This window comes from Filicampus tigris, chromosome 3, assembly GCF_054856515.1.
Source record: "Filicampus tigris isolate MCC_2025a chromosome 3, RoL_Ftig_1.0, whole genome shotgun sequence".
Lineage (NCBI taxonomy): Eukaryota > Metazoa > Chordata > Actinopteri > Syngnathiformes > Syngnathidae > Filicampus > Filicampus tigris.
In genome coordinates, this window is record NC_141219.1 from 24,918,400 (window position 1) to 24,940,890 (window position 22,491).

General features: G+C 44.3%; 1 protein-coding gene across 7 annotated transcripts in view; it reads right to left on the reverse strand.

Annotated features, from left to right (window-relative positions):
- tle3b (TLE family member 3, transcriptional corepressor b) overlaps positions 1 to 21,635 on the reverse strand; it is a 28,247-nt gene extending 6,612 nt beyond the window's left edge. Inside the window, exons 1-15 of one of the 7 annotated variants that reach the window (XM_086025566.1) lie at positions 21,046 to 21,635; positions 20,562 to 20,746; positions 20,154 to 20,254; positions 19,877 to 19,940; positions 17,070 to 17,114; positions 11,882 to 11,944; positions 11,481 to 11,555; positions 6,411 to 6,613; positions 5,791 to 5,848; positions 3,511 to 3,633; positions 2,916 to 2,966; positions 2,374 to 2,535; positions 1,323 to 1,458; positions 731 to 909; positions 55 to 131 (exon numbers count right to left, since the gene is read on the reverse strand). In XM_086025566.1, the coding sequence (XP_085881692.1) occupies positions 55 to 131; positions 731 to 909; positions 1,323 to 1,458; positions 2,374 to 2,535; positions 2,916 to 2,966; positions 3,511 to 3,633; positions 5,791 to 5,848; positions 6,411 to 6,613; positions 11,481 to 11,555; positions 11,882 to 11,944; positions 17,070 to 17,114; positions 19,877 to 19,940; positions 20,154 to 20,254; positions 20,562 to 20,585 (1,361 nt within the window). In that variant the 5' untranslated portion in view covers positions 20,586 to 20,746; positions 21,046 to 21,635. Of the gene's footprint in view, positions 1 to 54; positions 132 to 730; positions 910 to 1,322; positions 1,459 to 2,373; positions 2,536 to 2,915; positions 2,967 to 3,510; positions 3,634 to 5,790; positions 5,849 to 6,410; positions 6,617 to 11,450; positions 11,556 to 11,881; positions 11,945 to 17,069; positions 17,115 to 19,876; positions 19,941 to 20,153; positions 20,255 to 20,561; positions 20,747 to 21,045 lie in introns of all 7 variants that reach the window. The other 6 variants (XM_086025565.1, XM_086025564.1, XM_086025563.1 and 3 more) reach the window with 6 other exon arrangements.
- Between the last annotated feature and the right edge of the window lie 856 nt (positions 21,636 to 22,491).

The window sequence follows — 22,491 nt, forward strand, 5'->3', positions numbered from 1 at the left end:
ACATTTAGCTCAGAGTTATTGGCTGAAAACAACACGAAAAGTTCAAATACTCACGGTTTTCCTCCTGAAATGGAAGGGAGGCTGGTTGGCAGGCCCGGAGCTCTCATGTGGGGATGGGGGTCGAACCCCGCCTGCATAAACAAGCAGAGTAAAGCATTAAAAACAAATGACAACCTGCTGATATAAGTTGGGCTATTAAAATATTCAAATGGGAAATTATAGCTACTCTCTTTCATCCGCTGAAAGCCCTATACGGTTGTTTCGAGGCAAATCCCTTGAAAACCACAGATTCCACTCGATTGCGAACAGAGAAGCTTTACACAAGATAACACAACATCCCACTTGGTAATACTAATGAAAACCTGGGAGATTTTCAAACATGAGATTCATTTTAGGGAAGCGCCTTTTTTAAGCCTTTTGAATGCTAACTAGTGAACATCAAAGTAATGGGATCTTGGCAGTCTTTGTTCTTTTTCATCATGTACACAAAGCTGTAGCCAGGGGAGCAGAAATATTCACAAAGAGTTATGGAAATACAGAATGAATACTTAAGTTTCTCAAAGTCGTTTTGCATACACATTGTACAACATAAAGCTAAGACGGTTAATTCGTGCCAATGCCGGTCAATGCTTGCGCCACACTGATGAGGCTCAATTATACAAAGAGTGGGAAAGGCGCACGCAAAGTTGCTAACCTTTTATAAATGCAATGTTCAAACACAAATATTTACAATTGGTGAGCGTCCATAAGCAGCAGCCGCAGCAGCCGCAGCACTCATCTGAGGTGAAATCAAACCAGGATAGACACCCGGGCTGGTCAGTGATCCATTCATCTCATGATGACCCATCATGGCAAAGGGGGTGGCGTAGGAGCCCGCGATAGACAGCGGTGTGCGAAGGGCGGGGGCAGCTATAGATGAGGAAAAAAAGGTCATTTGAGGGGATTACAAACACAGTTTTCATGACATAAAGTGTCTGTGAAGGTCTTGAATTCCCAACTTTGAGTGGAGCGGCAAACCTTTGAAATATTTAACCTGACTTTCAATTTTGCACCATCATCGGTTTACTTTTTTTTTTTTTTTTTTTTTTTTTTTTAAATCAAATCCTTTGTGTCCAGCACCAAACTGCTGACTTCTTAATACTCTCAAGTAAGATAGTCAGCATGAGAGATTCAGCGGCGTAATACTGCATCAGTTCATTCACAATTTAGAAGAGTACAGATTCATTGCTGGTCGGAAAAACAAAGCCATGCAGCAGCACTCCTTCCATTCGGGCACTCGAGATAAGTTTGGAGCAGGTCTGGGGTATGAGTGTGCTTATTACCTAACGCCTCCATGCCAGGCGGTTTGCCCATCGTTAGAGGCCTCAATCCAGGAGTGGTACTTGTTCCTGGTGTGGGTGCCTCATTTCTGGGTGTGGGTGTGTTGGACTTCAGGCTCGGTGTAGATGACTTGTCATTCTGAAACAACAAACACCGTTTACTTGTTTTGCGTGTTTGTTTGCTTAGGCCACTAAGTCAAATCCTCCTCAGACACATCGGGGGGGGGGGGGGGTGTCTGCAAAATGTTTCGTGTCGCCACACAACACCTGCCAGTTACAAAAACGGGAGGGGGAAAAAAAAAGTACCGGTAGCTGAAAATAGTCCCACTCGCGAGGAAATCCAGAGTGACAAACTGAGCGGATTGCTCAGGGTAATCCAATCCCACACTGGCACTTCATTACAGTCATGGTTTGAGTGGTTGGCGTAGGGGCCGCGGCATAAACCTTTGCTCAGAGGTCAAGCTCGTTAAACATAACTCGACAAGCTAGATGACGGCCCAACACTTCTTCATAATGAAGCTCTTTCCTCCTTCCCCAATCAAAGAAAAAGAGGTGGGCTTCTCAGCCTGGTGAAAGACATTAATGAGGGAAGGAGGGAAGCTGGGTGTCTCGCGTAGTACTGTGCACTGTAATTCTTTAGGGGAGCAGTTTATGTCAAACCAGTCCAGGTTACAACATTCGAGAAGAGGGAAATGAAAGAGGGAGAGAAGATGAGAAAAAAAACAAGGAAGTAAAACGAGTCATGTCTCTGGGTTATTTATAGCCTCGGTGAGGAAGAAATGACCACTTACTGGCTAAGCCATGAAGGCGATTGAGAGGAGTAAGCCACAGGGTTTGATTTCCACAGTGTGCATCGACCCACTGCCCCTTCAAGCCCCCTCATCGTAGCTAGCTGCTAAGCCTCCTCTATACAAGGCCTTCAAAAATGGCCACTTCATTGGGCAAATACCTTCTAGTCGGTCAGTGAAAAGCTTTTGCCCACCTCCAGAGCACCTTCTTACTTCATCCGGTCATTTTTGTTTTTGTTTTAATATACAGTATAAATGCTGCTTACCACCATATGGGTGTGGTCCTTTGCTTTGGAGGACGGCGTGCTTCCTGAGGACGCCACTGAGGCAGGGCTATTGGGCGCAGCGTCTTTCTTCAATACCCGGGATTTATCCAGGCCGTTTTCTGGAGGAGAGTGAGCGGGGCTCACGCGAGGGGTGGCTGGATCCTACAGAGTCAAACGAGACAGACAAGGAGAGAGACTAAGCAAACAGACTGGAGGAAAGCGACTGGCATGTACACGTAGGTCAAACAAACTGGGGCCTCATGTGCAAACATAGATAATATATATACTCATGTGTGCTCAAACGCTCTCATACACAAACACTCCTCATTCACCTGCCGCTCCCTTTTATCTTTGTCTTATTTTACGCACGGATGCCAAAAGAATGACAACAAAGAAATACACACACTTGCACACACAATCAACATTAGGACAGACTTTTTGGCAACAGTGTGGAAGGTGTTGATTCCCCCACAGACAGCTGTTCTTAGAAAAGCTAACACTGTGGAATGCGGCTGGGCGACATTGTCCCAAGGCGGTCTTACCTCGTTGGAAACATCCACCACTAAGTCATCGCTCTTGTCTCCGTCACTGTCCTAAAATGAAGGCATGCCAGAGGCATAAATACGTCAAGTATATAATGTCTAAAATAGTATGATAATTCATGTTCACCTGAGTAGACAAGTTTGTGTTTTAGTTTGAGTGATCTGCAGACTCGGTTCTGTTTATTGTGTCCATGTCTGTTTCATTTAAACCATCTAAAAATTCACATCAAAAAAGTGTTGCTTGATTTATAATTACATTCTCATAAACGACATTTCCGGTGCAGTATCTGCAACAGCAAAAAAAGAAGCTGACTAAACAATGAGAGTGTGATGAGATGGAAATGACTGCAGACTGTCTTAGTCTGGCAATTAATTGGTTAATTAGATGAGAAAAAAATAGAAGAAGTACTATTGACTTCAACGAGGGGTTTGGGCTAATCCCTTCTGTTACCGCTGAATCATTTAGGGGAATGGAATTCTTTCAATTTTAACATTTTATGGATGGTTCCGTGCCCTCATACTTTTTCCCACCAATGGGTACACTTGTACTACTGCCATTGGGTTGTTTTCAATTGATTAAAGCAAATACACTCACATATCTGTTCATGCTGTCCTTGTCGTCCACTTTACGTTTCTTGGGGTCAAGTCCGTAATCTGACGAGCCGCGGTGCTTTTCACTTGCTGCCCGCAGACTGTCTGACGGCGACACAGAATTATTCTGCCAACAAACAGAACAGAGATGCGTCGGTGAAAATTAAACACTCCAAAAGCTCTCCAAGCTTTAATTATTTACATGAAAGAAATATTACAAAAACACTAGAGGAGGCCTCCAGTCTGTCATCTTCCTCGATCTTGGCACTGACGGCAAGTAAACTAACAAATTGACTCGTTAGTCAAGGAAAGTGCCAGATGTGAGGGACCAAGAAAGCACTGCCCTGCCAACACTTAAGTCTCGACATGACTTGGGCTTCTGTTCTTCAAAGCTCTGGCAATGTTGACTGAAACCAAGTGCAACTGAAACCAAGTGCACAGTGGCTCTGGACTGATTTGTGATGGAAGGGGAAAGAAAGGCCAGAGGGGTGGCACCTGGAAATACCCATCATCAATCCCAAACAATAAAAACAGTAGCGCCAAAAGTAAGGACAGACCAAGGCTGTGCAAGCGTAAGGGACAGCCGAGGGGCATGTTTGTGTTCAAGCAGATATCCATAGCTAATCCGCTTACAGACATAAGTAAAACATTCAGAAACATGCCTGAAGCAATTTAAATAAAACAAGAATAAGAGAAAAGATGGTTTATTACATACTGAGATACATATTTCTAAATTACCAACATGGATGTGCTTGTAAATAAGAGTAAAGCAACCAGCCTCTCGTCCATCAACCAAAGAAAGATCTGAATGTGTGCACAATGCCAGGTCGGAGACATTCATTTACTATAACGGACTGCCAGCAAAGATCATCAAAAATCGACCCCGGTGGAAATGAAAGGCTAAAAAGGGGCCACTAAATTGATGTGGAAATGAGTATAATGCGACACAACACAAACAGGGTATCACCAAGAGGGGAAATAAACTAAAACAGGCCAAAAGAAAAGAAGAAAGGAAAAAGCAGAAAATGAAAATAACGTGGCAAGCAATGAGAGCATGGGCTGTGTGGCAACGAGCTTCTCCCCACTAGCGGGAATGCCCTCATGAACTGGCACACTCTAAGTACGTGCAAACGGGATTTTTGTAGTCTGGGCTCCGGTGCTGTGGGGAGGCACGGCCAGACATGCTGACAGGCAACAACGTTGGGTGAGGAGAGAACTCTGAGGGCTGGCCACACTGACTGGCGGCAAAACAAAGCCTGCGCCTTCATCGGAAAAGAGGAATGAGCAAGAAAAGTGGTCTGGAGGAAAAGTCAGACTAAGGCCCACCAAGTGGTGGTTTAAAAAAATCAAAAAAACAAAAAAAAAAAACTTTAAAAAGCTGCCTCTCCAGGCTGTTAATGACACATGCAGCCAATAACACCGCAACTGCTTTGGAATATGCTTTTGCACGGGCCAGCACATGAAGACTCAAACTTCCTTTATCGAATTACGCACAATTTTCTGATTTCCAGTTTCCTGCATCAAAACATGAAAGTGTGTGCAGTAACTGCTCGCTTGAGGCGCGGGGAGAGAGACATTGATTGATGGAATACAGCTCGTCTTTGTACGCAAGCCGGTGACCTTTAAAGGGCTGCTTGGACTCAATAACCGTATACTTTCCACCTTGTCTGGTGTTGGATTACCTGAGACAACAGAATAGGAAGTCTTGAAGCCCGAGTGGGTGCGCACTACAAAGAGGAGTGGCAAGATCAGGTATGCCGGCACTTGTCACTACACAAGATGGAGGCATAGTTTGGGTTCCCTTCAGACATGAGTGGGCCCATTCAGAAAGGCCAGTCAATGGGAACGTAATCTGTCCCATCCAGCAGAGCGTTACGCTCCAGTTATTTGAACGCTATGAGGCAGTCCAATAAACAGAGACTTTAACATGAGAGGGTGGAGTGATAAAAGGGCAACAGACAGGGCTAGCGAGCTGACTGGTGAATATTGAGAACGAGGACAGTCAAAAGTTGAGATGAAATTATAGAAGCTAGCCACCTACTAATCCGCTCCCTCCGATTGGAGTCATTTTCCTCAAGGATTAGATGGCTTTAGACTATTTGGTTAGACTTCAATATTTGATTTCAGTCAGCCAATACCCTCATGCTAGAGCACTCGCATACACAAAATGTGTGTTCTTACATGGAGAACATGGATTTCTAAGGACCTTGAGTCTCTGTAAGGTAATCACCAGCAGAGACAGGACACACATGGGGTACAAGGGAAGAGTGGGGCGTAGACGTACCGTGCTCGACTCCCGTTCTTTCATAGGAATAGCCAGAGGCGAATGGAAAGATGAGGGGCCAGGAGAGAGAAAAGCAAAAAGCAGATTAGTATGGGTGTCACAATGTCCCTGCGCTTTCATCAAATGAAAGTAATACATTATTCAGATCAAAGATTAATTTCATTGGTCATGTGATCAACTGCATAATTCATGTTAATACCCGTATCTAATAAGGTATCATTTCTAACCATTCTATAGGTTATATTCAATACCCTTGTTACTGATTAGTAAATGTTTGTTAATGCTCAATAGGCCAGCGACAAAGTGGGTCTTTAAAATGTCTCTCGTTCTGGGTTCCTAATGACCGTTACAGTAAATTCAATTTACAGCACTGCCAACCTGTAGACCAAATCAAACTGCACCTCCGCCACCCCATCCCATTTAACTCATTCACTGCCAGACATTTTCAGGCCCTATTTTACCCGAATGTTTGAAAAAAACAAAACAAAAACAAAAAAACAATAAATTCCTGTGATTTAATGGCTGGTCTGTGAAAAGACAAATTTGTCAATGGCAGTGAATGAGTTAATCTACTATTTGACCAATTTACAGTGAGTGAGTGAGTGAGTGCGTGCTCCTCACCTCTGTGCTCCAGGTCGTGATGGTTCTTCTCATCTTTTACAGGCAGGTGCGCCTGGCTGCCAAGAGCACCGAGTGCAAGCAGGCCAGAGCCAGCACCCGTCACAGCGGGGATGCCGGGTGGCTGTAAACCTGACGGGTGCGGGGGAAGCTGCACAGGTGGCCCGTGGGCTGCGTGGGAGAGGTGCTGGGCCTGTAGCTGCTGCTGCTGCAACAAAGATAGGGAGGCGGGAAGGAAGACAAGAGGACAAGTGGGTCGGCTGGGAAGTGAATCCATGACTGACTGACCGCACTTTATGCATGCATTAGCGCTGGCTTACAACAACATTTATTTCCAGGCCAAACCGTTTATGGATAATGGCAAGATGACGGCGACTGCCAACAAACAGACCCAGCTCATTTACTGAGAGGAAAGCAATTCATTTAACGACTGTGGGCAAATATCATACGGGCTTTTCTTGCATAGCCTTTTTCCACCGTTCAACCCGTAAAGGAGAATGACAGGTGATGACATGCAAAGTTCAGCAATTCTGTTCCCAACAAAATAAACATACACTAAAGCAATGCGATAAGTAGCCATTCGAGAAGGATTGGATTTGATCCCATTTTTCACATTCCTGGTGGGAGAGAGGTGGGCTAAGATGTTGGCGTACGGTATTTCAGCTCATTGGTAATGGGGTTAAGTTCAAGGCTCTGTGAGGGCAAAGCAAAGTTCTTCCACACCGAATGTCTCAAACCGTACCATCATGGCTTTGTGCTCCTGGCCACAGTGATGGTGAGGCAGAGGCATTTAAAGCAAAGATTTTTCCGAAATATTCAGATGATCAACTGTCCAGACTCAAGTGCTCCAACTCAAGCCACAATGAATGAATGCTTTTTAATTTAGAGGCACGTTTCAATTCTTCTGTCAACATAGTCGGGTGGATTTGAAAACAATGACAGCAAAAGAATCTCCACTAAAACCCGTTTGAGCCCAGTCATACACATGCCGACCTACAACCCCCAAGAGGTCTCAGATGTCTGTGTGTAAAAGGCATTCGGGGTGAAGTGAGTCGACAGATAGGAGTTACACAGCCATCAGGCAAAGGGAAGCAAGTGCTCTAAAACAAGGTTAAATAACACTTAGCAGATCCATCAACTGCTTAAAAAAAATCATGACTGCTTTTCTGATGCTCGATGGTATCTCAATTACATCATCCACACATGCAATGCAGAAAGTAGACTAAAAGAGGGCTCATCATACAGAGGTTTATTTAACAGGCGAACCCGTTATAGTAAATGAAAGCAACTGAGAGGCAGCATTTCCTATCGATAGAGTAAAGGTGCACGGGCTGAAGCGCACACAGTTTCCTGTGAGGTCTGGGGGACAAAATGTAAACAAAAGAGACAAAAGGGTGGCGAGACAGAATCAGTAGCTAACAAGGGAGTGGAAGAGTGAGCATGAGATTGGGGCATGGGCATCCCTATTCAGTGTGCCTAATGAGGAAAAGTGTGCAGGGATCGTTATCAAGAAGCCTCATTAGTAAAATGTGGTTGGGCAGACAAGTGAGGAAAAGGGCGAGAGAAGAAATGGGGGGCGGGGGGTACTGAAATAAATTGCTTCCAATTCAATATTCATGGTTAAAGAGCTGGCTCCCTTTCACTCTTATCTTTTTTCATTATGCGTAAACGCCATTGCAGCCAAGGCAACTTCCACAGGAAACAGGCAATTAAAGTTAACTAGGCGAAGCCGACTCCCTGCAGAACTCAACTGTCAGGCAGCGCAAGCGTCAACACCAGCACCAGCACAAACCAGCTGGCATACTAGCTCAACAACTGATCATTGATCACATAAAGACACACCGGACTAATTACGCAAATTGATAAGCAGCAAATGTTTGTGTGACTTGAAGGGGGAAGTCAACCCAAACACATTACTTTCCTCAAGAATATGTTCTATGCAAACCCACTAGTTGAAACAAGGAATTCTGATAAATATTGTGTTTGCGCAATAAGAGTTAATATGCCCATTTTTAGCCATCTCTGGGCGACGGCCATTTTATCACTTCTCTCGACTGAAAATGACATCACAACTGCTCAGGGCACAGGTAACGATCAATCACGGCTGACCTGCTTTCTGAAGCTGAGCCGTGATTGGTCGTTACCTGAGCCCTGAGCAGTTGCAATGTCATTTTCAGTCGACAGAAGTGCCAAAATGGCCGCGCCGTGAGATGGCTAAAAAGGGGTGGATTTTGCTGCTTAACTCATATTCCACAAACGCAATATTAATCAGAATGCTGTGTTTCGACTTGTGGGCCTGCTGGGAACATATTCTCGAAAAAAATGTGTTTGGGTTGATTTCCGCTTTGAGATAGTGTCACTGCTTTTTACTGGCATGTTATATTTAGTCTACTGCAAACCCGAGACACCCCAGTAACACGGATGACCAACAAGATGCCAAACACACACACAAGTCAAGCATCATCCTAAACACCTTCCTTTTAAAAGCAATGCATGTTATATAAATGACAAGCAGTTTTAAACAGATAGTGCTTTGAATCATTTCTAACCATGAAAGTTGGATAGATACAGTGAGGCAGCTGCTGCTTCTGAAGGATCAAAGAGGACAGGAGGAACAGATTGAGAGAGATGAAGAGAACAGAAGAAACATCATGCATAGAATGTACTGTTTCTTTACCAAGTACCCGGTACACCTCTGTGGGGCCAAAACGTAACATCGCCTAGCGTGATTTGGTGACCAAGAGGAGAAATGCAAATGTACTGTATGTCTTCAGGATGAATCAAGCTAGCATTTTCAGGTCATTTGATTAATCACAGCATGAAAAAAGAGGGTATTTTGCAACTTTGTTAACAAAGTTATGCAGTTTAAAACTTTGCTGGAGTCAGGTGAATAAAGCTAACCAATAAAAAGAGGCCTGCCTCATGCAATTCATCTGGCTATTCTTTTACATTTTATAACCAGCAACTTTCGGGGCCGGCTAGCCCATTAGGCACCGTGCACGCTTGGGGGCCCCAAAATCAGGGTGGAAATTCACTTTTAATATATTTTTATTCTGACAAATTATGACTATTAGTTTTTAATTTCAAATCAAAAGGAAAGGAGACTAAATTGAAGTTTTATATAAACAAATAAGTGAAGAGGAGCAAGGTTTTGAAAGGTGAAATGAGCAGAGATGGGCGCTTTACCCTATTCTGCCGTCCATTCTACGTCGGCGACATGGGCACCTTTCCCTCATCGTCCCTCCATCCTTATTCATAAAAATAATCATCCTCCGACTGCGTCCGTCCTTGTCCTTTTAAAGCGCTTCCCACCTTACATTCGTCAGTCCGTGCCACAAAAAAATAAAAGCATGACGCCGTGGGAGGGATGCTAACGACAGAGGTTTCATAATTCATGAACATTATTCAAAGATCATTATCCGGCTAATTTCCTATTTACATCCACTTACCGGCTGGGAGTATTGTGAGTGGATTGAATTGTTTACAACACAAGCACCGTCGGTCACCAGACTATGGAGCCCACCAAGGGGACATCACGAGAATTTTTAAGATTGCGTTACAACGCAAAACTACAATAAAACATGTAACTACATTATTTAATGTTAAACTAAGTAAAAAATGTGACAGCTTAATTTGTCTTGCCGGAAAGTGAAACTTGAGTAAACCTAAGGCTGTTATAGAAATTCAATATTTGTGTATTGTGTTTCTGTTACTACTTAGACTTGGTCACAATAACAAATGCGGTTCAGGTAATAGATGGATGGGAATGTAAAATCGTTGTGAAAATCTGGTGATACACTAAACCTATACGGTTTGATTGGACTTGGGCGTGCCAGTTTTTGAATGTCAAGTCCCACTTTCTCTCGGCAGGGAGATTGATTACCTGCCAAGTCTCCTACCAAATAATAAAGCCTTTCTTTCCCCTGCCTGTGTTCTGTCCGTTCTGAAACATCTGTAATTAAAGAAAGGACATTCCTGTTGCTGACAGACTGACCTCTTTCAAGGGGAAATAGGAAGTAATTATCTTTAAAACTGGGGGTTGTGCTCAGGGCTCATTTAGTTTAATCGAATTTCACTATCCACCTCTCATTAGGTTTGACCCCCTGCCACTGGGACAAGCTAGCCACTGACTAACCTCTGCTACAGAGAGGATTAATCAAAAGGGTCACTTTAACATCTGGGTCCAAGCTGGCTATTAGTAAGCGTCTAGTGCTTAAATAACAGCAGATGGAGGACCAAATAAGTAAAAGGTCTCGTTGGCTCGAGAGCAATGTGGGCTTGTAACTATTAAAAGGCCAATTACTGGTTTTTAAAGTGCACTTGAATTTCTGCCCTTGAATCAAAAAGAAGAAAATACAAAGTTTAAGTGAGGCCCCAAACATAGTCAAAGCATACAAAACTTTTGGCTTGGAAATAGCATTGACTGTGATCTCACTGTTTGTCATAATCCAGAGATTCCATTAGGTTACTGGGGACTGGGGAGGCAAGTCAGTTAGCTGGAACCTTCAATCGAATCAAAGCAGCAATGAAAAACAATATACATTGATATCACTGCTGGATAATGGGAAATCTGATGTACTGTATGTTGATTTTGCCTTGCAGAACCAAATCGGAGGGAATAAAAGCGCTTCGCTTTAAAAAACATTTTGCATTATAGTAAAATAATAGTAATAAACATACCACAACACTGAAATCAGGGGCAAGTCTGCACATGTACAGAGGAAGTTGTGATTTGCATTCAGTCTGAATGTTCAAATGGTGCATGATAAAACTGACTTAAAACGAATACAGCAAACACACCTGTCACCCATGTTTTCTTCCTGAATCTGTTGCCCCTTCCACGTTTGTCTTCCACGTATACTGCAACTCAAATTCAGGCCAACTGAACTGAAGCGGGAAGGTGAACGAAACCTCCAAGCCTAATTTAGCACGTTTGGATATGGCCAGTATTTGCCTGTGGTTAGGGTGCCAACACTCCTCTCTACGTGCAGGTTTGCCCCTGTCGTCAGGTAAAATAAAGAAAGAAGAAGGGGTATACACACAGTGAGAGGCAGATTGGGAAGTCCACGTACCCCGATGATAGCATTCAGCTCAGTCATTGTCACCTGTTTAGCTCGCTCAACAGCTTGAGCAACCTGCTGTTGGTGCTGGAGGGAACACATCAGGAAGGAAAAGCAATTAGTCACATTTAAAACAGGCATTTCAATTTGCCCCCAAAAAGCCAACAATGATGTAGTATAAGTGACTGTTTGCTAAATGTTTGCGGATTTCAAGATTGGTCATTGCCATTTACAAGGTGTATGCACATTAAGTGTATGGAGTTCAGCCTGCAAAGTCGTGGGGACCCTCGGAGGTCAGCCTGCAATCTAGATTGAACTGTGTTTGACTTTGGAGGTTCCACTGTGTTGTACTTTGGCAAAAGAGTGAGTCTAAATCTCACGTTTGATTTGCTCCTTACTGCAGTGACACTTACCTCTTGTGACAAGAATGGCATGATCTGAGCCAGGATTGCATTGAGGCGTTTCGCAATCTCAGTCTACGAGAAAAAGGAGACAAAACATGACTATGGCAGTCTGCATGCGCAGTATACAGTGAGCGCAGCAATGACGCGGCCAAAGAGAAAATAGAGCAAAACGTGGCACGCATTATCCGTGCACTCACAAATTTCTTCAAGGTTCAGTTGGATGGACCCCTTAACCAAATTGGGTCCGCCCAAAACAAATTCACGTCCCACTCTCTACTGCCACCATTCGACTCAGCCCTCATATAATTAGGAGGCTGAAATATGCTAATGTCGTCTGGCTGGAAGGAAACTAATGAGGTCCATACTTCATAATTACTGCCCATAGAGAGCTTGGGGCAGGCTGAAGCAGTCATCTTAAGAATCAGGCGCTATCTATCAGAGGCATCTTTGGTATCGACCAGATTATTAGCTGGGAGAGTAAGGCGATACTGCGGGGTCTCATGCACAGAGTACTTTTCTGTGCTGTATTTGGATAAATGGCTGCTGCAGTGCCCGTTCACAGCACTTGCTTGTCCCAAGATATTCCTTTAAAAGCCAATTTAGCTTTTTAACCTTTTTAAAACTGTACTTTGCAGAGAATGAGAAGGGGATGAAGACAAGCAGAAAAGCTTAAGGAGGGGTAGCGAAGATTGGTGACGTGAAATGCTTTGATTTGACGCCAAGCTAATGTGGTTTGACTGAAGCAGGGGAGGTGAACTAATTGATTCTGAGAGATTAGGGGTGGAAGCCCAGCAGGTGTGTGTGCGCTGCATTCCACTCATTTTCTACCCTAGATTTGTTTGACTGTGAAAGTGGATCGGAGACAGGAGGTGCCATTGGCCTTTTTCCACAACCCTTTGTGTCACTCGGTCCATTTTGCAGCGCCGGGGGTAAAACCAAAATGAAGAGGGAAGACCAGCAAAGTATTATCTCTGTGTTCTGTCCGACCTGGCTCACTGTTGTCTCTCTCCATCCAATCTCCTTCTTCCTGCCAACGCCTCCTCACAGCCCTCCCTGTTAATCTCCACGACACACTACATCCCCCTTCCTCCGCTTCCTCACGTAACATCCCCCCATTCCCATCCCAGCTCTGTTGCTGGGGCAACACTATCTGGCAGGGATGATCGTTATGTAAATTAGACTGGGGTCCTGACCAGAACAGCACGTAAAATCATATTAGGTGCAGCACAGAGGAAGGTCATTAAATTGAATTTTCAGCCTGTCGATGTGATCGGCACAGGAAATTAATGAGGGATAACTGGGGAGCGAGGACGTGAGGAGGGGTCTGGCAAAAAAAAAAAAAAAAAAAAAAAAAAAAAAAGACGACATGAGTTCCCTCATAAACCATCATCATTAGCGGGGGCTGGATGCAATGACACACAGTGGGATTAGAGTGTTTCACCATCACGCCACTCCTTTGGAAATGGCTACAAGGGGAGCAAAAAGGGGCGAGGAGAAAACTGTGGCATGCTGATACACTTGGCTTTTAGAGCAACAACAAAGGAGAACGTTTAAAGAACACCATCCATATGTCCACAGTAAATAGCACAACGAAGAAATACATGGTGCTGAAAGCAATCCTGGAATCTATTGGCCATGTGTCCATTTCTATCAGCACCTTCTTCTCACAGGAGGTCCGGAGCGCCAGGTGTTGGCAAACCAGGTTTTTCAATGTTCTTGAACTACGGGACTCGTTGGAAAACAAATCACAGATTCAAATATTGATTTCGGCAGCGGAATAACACTACTTAAGACTGCGCAGCATTAAACAATTACCCACCGCGCCGAACAACAAGCAGCCCTTTCAAATTGACTCACTAAGAACTACACTTTTAACTCTGATGGCCGAATGGGCACTTGCTTAATTTTCATGACAGCTACTTAGAAGAAGAAAACTACAGCTAGTGGGCCTCCATCACTGACGCAGCACTCCTACGTTATTCTCACTCCCACTTAAGAGAGACTACTTGTCACGGGGCTTTTAGCAGCAGAGATAGTACCTGGAAAGAGTTTATTGTCACTTAGAATCATTGAAAATAGAAGCCTTAGAGGGCGGCAGGGGCTTTTCACTGCAGCTCCACAATTACAGGTACTCATGGTTGTTTAGCAGCAACACAGCATGGAGAGCTCTCCCTCGCTCTCCCTCTCTCTCCCTCCACTGCATCCCTCCGTCAATGGTGCGTTGAAAGCCATTTGGCTGTTTGTCGCTGCAGGCATTAGTCCCCAAGTGGAGAGCAGAGACGAGGATTCAATTGCAGAGGAAAACAAGTGGCATATGATGTGGGAGGTTGTTTGGGAATTATCTTCTCAGCGAGCGAGAGCACGGGAAGAAAGAGGCGCTAGGTGTAGTTGTGTCTTGTTCATTAAAAATGCATGAAGGATATTTTCATTGTGAGCACATACACGCAAAACTCAAGTGAAGGGGAGCTCAAGTATTTTTGTCATTTTCCAACTGATTCTTTTGGTGGAGTTGGAATCATCACTTTGAGTAGACAATGTTTTTATAATATTCTCTCTGTCCTAAGCCTTTTAAAGGCACAGACAAAGCGCATCATCCTTCTCTAGTCCAACAACCATGATCCAGTGGTTGTGAGGACACACGCATAACTCTCCTGCCCACTCCCCTTGCAAGGCTACCGAAATAAAGCATGTCTCACACAGAGCCCTAGTAACCTCATCAACCTCCCTTGAGAGGCAGTGTGTGTGTTTACGGAGTTAGTTTGTTTTGGCTTAGAGACAGGTCGCCCATCATCACCTTGGCAAACAATTCGAGGAATCCGCTATAAATTATTCATTTGCGCAAGCTTGCTTTTGCTGCTCTTCGTTCCTCCTCACACTCATTTTCCTCCGTCCAGGAAGCCAATCTCCTTCTTGATGGAGCACTTTCCCTCTTTCCAACACCGAGTCAGGACATGACACACACAGAGAATGTCTGATGATGGAGCAGCAAAAAAAAAAAAAAAAAATCTTTCCACAAATGTACGTATTTTCTCCACCTTCTTATCACACTGACAAGTGACATCGAAATGCAAGCAAGGGTGATTGCGCGAGATAAACAGGCACTACAAGAGAGAACAACGGTAGTGGAAAGGGACAGCAAGCCCCACCACAAAGTCAGCAGGACACGATGCTGAGGCTGCCTAATGAGCTGCACTAATTAAAATCACTTATTGACGGCAAGCGAGGGTGATTACCTTCAGCGTCAAGTCTTCGCCATCATAGCAGACACTGTCAAAACAAATTACCCCCCTGGCAACAAGGAGAGCAGTGCACACGTATGTATTTGTCACGATATGGCACCATATAAGTCATACGAGTATTTATTTATATGCACAGCGGGGTGCGTGAGCTCATTACTTTGCTTCTCAAATCTGCTTTGTACTGATAACAACAAAGCGAGTTTATGTCTTTTTTCACACCGCAATAAATCTTGCAGCCCAGCAAAGTAATATGGCTGCATCCAATAATCCAAGGCCAGGGGGCTGTCCATTTACCTCTCGCTGATGTCATCACAAACACTCGCTCATCAAGGCTGGGATAAGGGGGGTGGCGGGAATCATGCATTATTCAGAGTGCTCCGTTGACACCGGCGGGCTTATTGATAAAATAAAAGGAGAGTCACACACACAGGAGAGGAGCAGTCGATTAACTCATTTAGCCTGAAGCGTCTCACTCCTTTCCTGTCTCTTTCCCCACTCTTGTTTTGTACACCGGCACCAGCATGCAGTCGGAACAACCAAATGCACCTTTCTCGTGGTGCCGAACCAACAACACTCCGTCGAGGAGGGAGAGGGACGGCGGGCTGCTTGATAAACAAAAACATATAGCACATGACCACAAAAAGCGCTCTGGCTGACGAATGGGCTGTATGCTGCTGTTCCAGCTGGGTTACCCTCCCACTGATGCCATTAACCTTCTAGATTCGAGGGCCGTCACGTCTCCATAGTTCCCCTCTCGCACCCTCCGACTGTCATACATCATACTGCACCGCTAACAACACCCGGGCCATCATTCACTTCAATTCACGTCACATCAACGGGGTGCTGGCACTGCTGGGGTTAACCAGGAGAAGGGAAAGCAATGAGAAGGTACAGGGAAGATGTGGAACTTGGGAGCAAAAGATGGAAACACAGTGCGACCATCAGAGAAATTGCAAATGAATGAAAATGAAACGACTGAGCAGACACGTGATGAGACAACAGTTGCACAATGTTGAAGCCTTGAGTGTTAACCATATACAAAATTATTTAAACCCTATGAGAATGGGGAAAATGCAGATTACACTGTACTGATTAAATGTCAACCTCCAACACAAAAACGGTATAATCAGCAGTCAAAACATGTAAAAGATGGATCAGATGCAAAATCAGAATTGAAAATTTTACCTCTCAGTGTTAGTAACGGGGTCGGTTGCATTTAACTCATTCACTGCCATTGACCAATTTGTCTTTTCACAATCCTGCCATTGAATCCCAGGAATGTATTCATATTTTTTTCAAACGTTAGGGTAAAACGGGGTCTGAAAATGCCTGGCAATGAATGACTTCATTGAATAATACCCATAATGCTTTGGGCTGTGATTTTCGTCCCAACCGAACAAAACAACAGACCACAAAGCATGCCTGAAGTCAGTTTGGGTCGGAAATGTGGGCACTATCTCAGGACTTTCACATAACCGATTTCATCTCCTCATTTTCCTCAGCTTGGCTGTGGTAAAGCACTAATCACGTTCTCCGTCTCATCTTTAGCAGTAGTAGCCTACAGCATGATGCCCAGTGCAGGGTGGCAAGCTAAACTAATGAGCTTTTTGTGCAGCTGGAACAAGGCAGGCAAGGGAGCAAGATTACAATACAGAGACATGCGTGCACATACGCACAACAGAGCATTCAGAGGGGACATTAAAACACATCCTCTCAGACAGTCTGCCAAAGACTTCACTTTAATCTTATCAAACCATCCCCATCAGGCAGCGTGCCCTTCATGTTGTTGTTTAGCCTGTCAGCATTTTCACTACAGAAAGCCAGTATGTGTGCCTCCTAAAGGCATTTGACGATGAGGGTAGGAACTAAGGTCAGGTGCGTGTGTGTATTCCACAAAGACCGGAGGGACAACTAGATTGTTTTGGCTAAACACAGACTGGGGCGATATGGCTACATACCTGTTTGTGCATCTCAATATTGAGCCCGTAGGACATCTCATAGTACTGCAGGCCAGAGAGAAGACAAAGCATTAGTACGTACTGATGTCACATGGTGCGTGTGTGTGCGTGTGTGTGTGTTATCTTCAAGAAAAATTCAAGAAAGTTAATTATAATCACCGCACTAAATTAGGTTTATTAATTAGAACATCACACATTTGGAATGCTGTCTGGGTTGTCATGGACTGGTGTGACCAATGCGCCGCAGCCAGAGTTAAATAAAGAAGCATGCTGACAATACCAAAATACTTATGGGATATTGCATTCTTAATATTGTAAACACGTGGCAGAACATGGCATGAATATGGAGGTTCTACGTCATTCTTTGCAGCATGTTGCTAATACTTAAACTATCGTGTCTGCTTTTGTGCTTTCTAAAAAGCTTCTGACTGACAAAACGAATATGAATACATGATACAAGTGCAGAGTGCAGATAGGGGTGCGCGGTACAGACAGCATACAGTATTCTTTGTCTAAAGGTAGAGATTTGGACCCTACTGTCCAATCGCAGTACTGCATGCTGATTACGTCTGTGTCCCGTTCCGTGTGACAGAAATCCCCAAATTGTACGCCCGCACCACTTCACTGGTTCCCGCTGTTGAATGCTTGTTGCACACTATTTTTGCGTAGCCTCAGCTACTTACGAGCTGTGGCTGGACAGCTAACGTGGCTAAACATGATGTGAAGGCAAAGGTTTGCTTTGCATGCACTGTTTACATAGAATAAGTCACTAATCATCGCCTCAACGGCAGCAAAACAGCTGCACTTCTGTAAGTAGCGTTAAGATGAAGGGTAGTCGGGGGGGAAAGACGGGAAGCCATGCTAATTGCTAAGCTAATATATTGCAGTCGCAAAACACCAAAAGCAGTGCTTGTGTGAGATAGTGCACTTGTCACACAGGTCTGGTTGGAACCACATTAGCGTGAAGCATAACTCATTTTGAACAGCAAAATACCAAGCAAATTAAGTAACTGGAAAGAAAAATAATACAGTATAACATACGCAGCCACCGAAGACCGAAAATAACAGAGAATGTCATCGTTAGCTCAGAGAAGAGTGTGGATAAGATTAAATTATGTTTGGTAGATCGCTGGCATCGGGCTAAAACCTTATAAATCACATTTTGGTGAATTTCATTTTTCTTTTTCAAAAATCCATACTATTGGTCAAGCCACACGTGTGGGTGTTGTTTTTACAAATTATTAACCAATCTAAAGTGTGGAAAATGGCTTGCTGTCTTTCACAATGCAATGCTAATGGTTGAACAAACTTGCCATTTTGAGGGTCTCCTGAAAAGTGACCATTTTAGAGATACAATGTTTTGGCCTGACACCAGCGATATAATAACTATTTAAAATATAAGAACCATTAGTCCCCCAATGGAGAAATTTGCATTCTTTCAGCAACAATAGTGACTAGGGGGTAGAAAAGTAGCATGCCAGAGAAGACATTTGTACAAAATTGAAACCTAAAATATTTTCTCTGCATTAACTACCCAATCCAATATATCAGGGACGTTATTTGTTATTTGGAGAGCTGATTGTTAATTTTGACGTCTGAGGTAATCCAATTGAATAGACTTGCTTTCTTGAATGCAACAGAATTGGTAAAGGCTAATTAATCTGTGGGCACAGTCAATTAAATCAAATATAGAAAAGTAATCTGAAAGCCAGTTGTACTGTTTTCATTTAAAATATCAGCAGTATTTTTCTTTCTTTGAACTGCACTAGGGAGTGCTAACATTTAATTCTATTTTGAGATTTGCATAATAAATCCTATCCAAAGGAGATTCCCAAACAGCCGGTCCCTTTCAGGGCCGGTCGTCCCCCAGACCTCCTCCCGTCGACGAAGATTTCTGGTCCCGGTACAACCCTGTATATACCGTTACCGTGAAGGGATGCAATTGATACCAGTTTTGGTATGAATTGAGGGCCATAACACACAGCCCTAAATGAAGACTGAGCTAACACTTTGAATGAATTGCATTTCGTGATCAAAACACATCAGTGGTACGTTTCATTGCTTGTTGTATCATGTATGTATAAAACACAAAGAAAGCACAAAGATTGAAAGTTACGATCAACTCTCTGTGCAACACATTTATTGCTTTCATTGTATTGGCCGAAAACACCGTTAAACCGTTTGAATACAAATGAAATCTCAACTGCACGATGACAAATCTGTCTAAGGATAAACAGTGTTTGATTTAAACTTCAACACGTGTACATTAGTTGGTTTGGGCTCCAAGTTGATTTTTTCTTAGAATAGACAGATGACCTCTATTATCCCATGGGCAAATGAAAAACACACCAAGTGCCCCTCATATCTCGGGACCCCCTGGGTATCAGGAGTGTCACGTTGGGCTAGTTAAAAAGAGGGGAAAAATACAGGAAACCCTTTGATTCGCGCTCAAAGCCTGCAGAGCGGCCATTAACCGGCCGCGAGTCATGCTTGGTGTGTTGGGAAGGGTCACGTCGGGTCATAAAGAGGACCCGAGGCCAGAGTGGGGGGTGGTCACACCCCACAATCAATAGATGGACGTTTGACCCCTGCTCGAGTTTCAACTGCCCCTCGTACACCCCTGCCCTGCCCCAGCTAATCCAATGAATACACAGACGTGGTGAGTCAACAACACCACAGCAGGCACAAGTGCTAACATGGCGTCGGCGCAACATCACGACTCTGCGCCACCTGTGACCACTTACCTGAGGCTAAAGGGAGGATAGGACGCTCAATCAAACTGACATCTTTCCATTGATTCCGCTTACCATGACGTAGTGCCGCTGCATCTCTGTCTTTTCGTTGGCCAGTTTGTCGTATTCCACTTTAAGACTTGAGGAGAGGGAAGGATAAATATTTGATTACATACTCCATTTGTGGCAATCGCAATCATCGCTTAGCTGCTGTTGACTCATTCATAAATGTACGTATTTAATTAGTGTAGCTGTACTTAAAGCTATTAATTGGAAAAAGGAAACACTGGAAGCTTTCTCCAGACGTTCCAGCTGGAAGCCAGTAATGTTTACACAGTAGGTTCACTGTTACCTGTGATACTGAGCCTGCAGGAACTGAAATTCATCTTTGATTCTGTCACACGACTCTGCCACGGTGAACTTGAAACCAGGCTGCCCCGGCTGGTGAGGTGCCTGTAAAGCGAAAACAAAGGGTTCTTGAACGACCTCCAACTTCCTCTGTAGCTACACGGAGTGTGAAGCTACGTATATGTAAATAGATACAATGTGTACAAATGGACAATGTATACTATCTACACAAAAATACATTCTAAGACACATGTTGATACGTCAACCGATTCAGAGCTGTTCTATCAAAACCCTCCTTGTGGTCTCTCGCCACGCCAGAAATAGCAAGGTGTGTTGTAGCTCCACACTGAGGAGGGCACCTGAAAGGGTGCTGGCGTGCATGGCAATTTCCCAATCAAACACAGCTACTTACCGGATGCCGGCCTTGCGGATACATATCTGTTCTTCACGCGAAGGAACTCGTTCTTTTCCTGTGTTTTTCTTCAAGTAATCCGAGTGCAGCAAATCACCACCACCCCTTCCCCGGATGGCGGCGGACAAAGTACCGTTCGCAGCTGCGAGGCGCTCAGTCACCCGGCATCGAAGCTCTCACTTCTCCTACACACATACACACACACACACAAAACACTGTGGAAGTGGATCTCACCATCTTGTTTCACATTAAGTAGAAATAATTCCAGCCCTTCGAATAAGGTGTAAATGAGAATAACAACACTCCAGTGTATACACTGGCAATTTGGATCACACCCTAGTGAACATTGCTCGTAGATCTAACGAGTTGAGGGGCGTTCTATAAACACACACATACACTCTCTCAAGATTGTTCTCAAAGAACAAAGTCGCCACACGCGCGCGCACATTCTCTCCGGCGGATATGTAATGTCGCTCACTTTTACCTTTGTCTCCACTGACTCCCTCGCCTCCCCTTTTGCACAAGTTAAATTTTAATATCCACACATAGGTCGTAGTATATCCTTCATTCGCACAAGTCACCGCAGAAAAGCAAGAAAATAAAAATATCCGGTCCCTGTTCCTTTACGTCCTCTTTTCGTCCCCTCCACAGTGCTGTTTCGACCTCCGTGATCCCGAGGTGCTGGACGTCCTCCGTCCAGCAGGACTATGGAACCCTCTTCGAGATATAGGTTATATTAAATCCAGTAGTAGTGAAAGTGGCTCCCAATGTGTCCCGTGGATGAATGTTGGGTAATAGCACTGGCTCAATTTGGGGGAGGGGGGGGGGTATGTCCGTAGCTGTGAAATAAAGCACAAGCTAGCATACACCCGCTTCCTCCGTCGCGCGTTGTACCACACACAGACTGAGTACTGACACGAGGACGCGACTGACGTGAGAGGACCACTCGCTAACCAATTGGGTATTCCAACCAATGAAAACCAGATAATCCCACGTGGGGTGAATGCATTCAACCGTTGTTCTGATTGGTCATTGATATGTGACCTCACAAACTCGCCATTTTGGATCTGAAGTGACAGTCACTGTGTTCAACAACTTGTTCAAAATAGACAATAATCTAGATAACGGTGCACCGTCGCCATCGGTACACACAAAATCAGTGTGATAGTTAATCCGTGTGTGCTAAACGTGCAACAGTGCAACGTAATCGATAGAGACACACGACTATTACGTTATGGCTAGGCTGCTGTTCCACATTGCACGTAAATAAATACCCACTACGTGAAACGCGCTTATTTCAAAGGAGCGTTTCCATTAACAGACTCAAATAGTTGGACCTATTTCAAATGACACCTCAAGCATCACCATGCTTTCTCTTTATCAGCAAATCAGTGGGCTACCACGCTTCTGTTTTTGAGGACATCAGCTTATAACGTGTGCCTTCAATGCACAATACCACGTGGGTCGTCCCGCCCCCAAGCAATACATGTTATCCAATAAGCTCTTAGCTGTCTTCCTACGCGGCTTGTAATTGGCCCAGTGCAGTAGAAGCTGTCAGTCAGAGTGCATGGCTGTCAATTAAACCCACGTTGGACTCGGCGCTGACAAATGCCGGCGCTCCTCTCCCTCCTGCCTGCGAATAGAGGCTGGAATGGCTGCTTAATTAGCTTCGAATGGCTTTTCCTTTCAGCTCAAACAATCTGTCACTACCATGTGGTAAAAAGAGCTTTGCATAAAACAAAAGGGGAAGGGGGGTGGGGGGCAGCAAGGGCTAAATATCAGTTTGATTCGCCTTCTCTTGCTCCCCCGTGAAAACGTTGTCTGTAAAACATAGCTTTTACCTCGTTCAAACATTGGCTTTCTTGCAAGTTGTGTCCTAACTTTCTCCCCCAAATTGTTACATTTCTTTATCTGGGTGGTACATTTATGT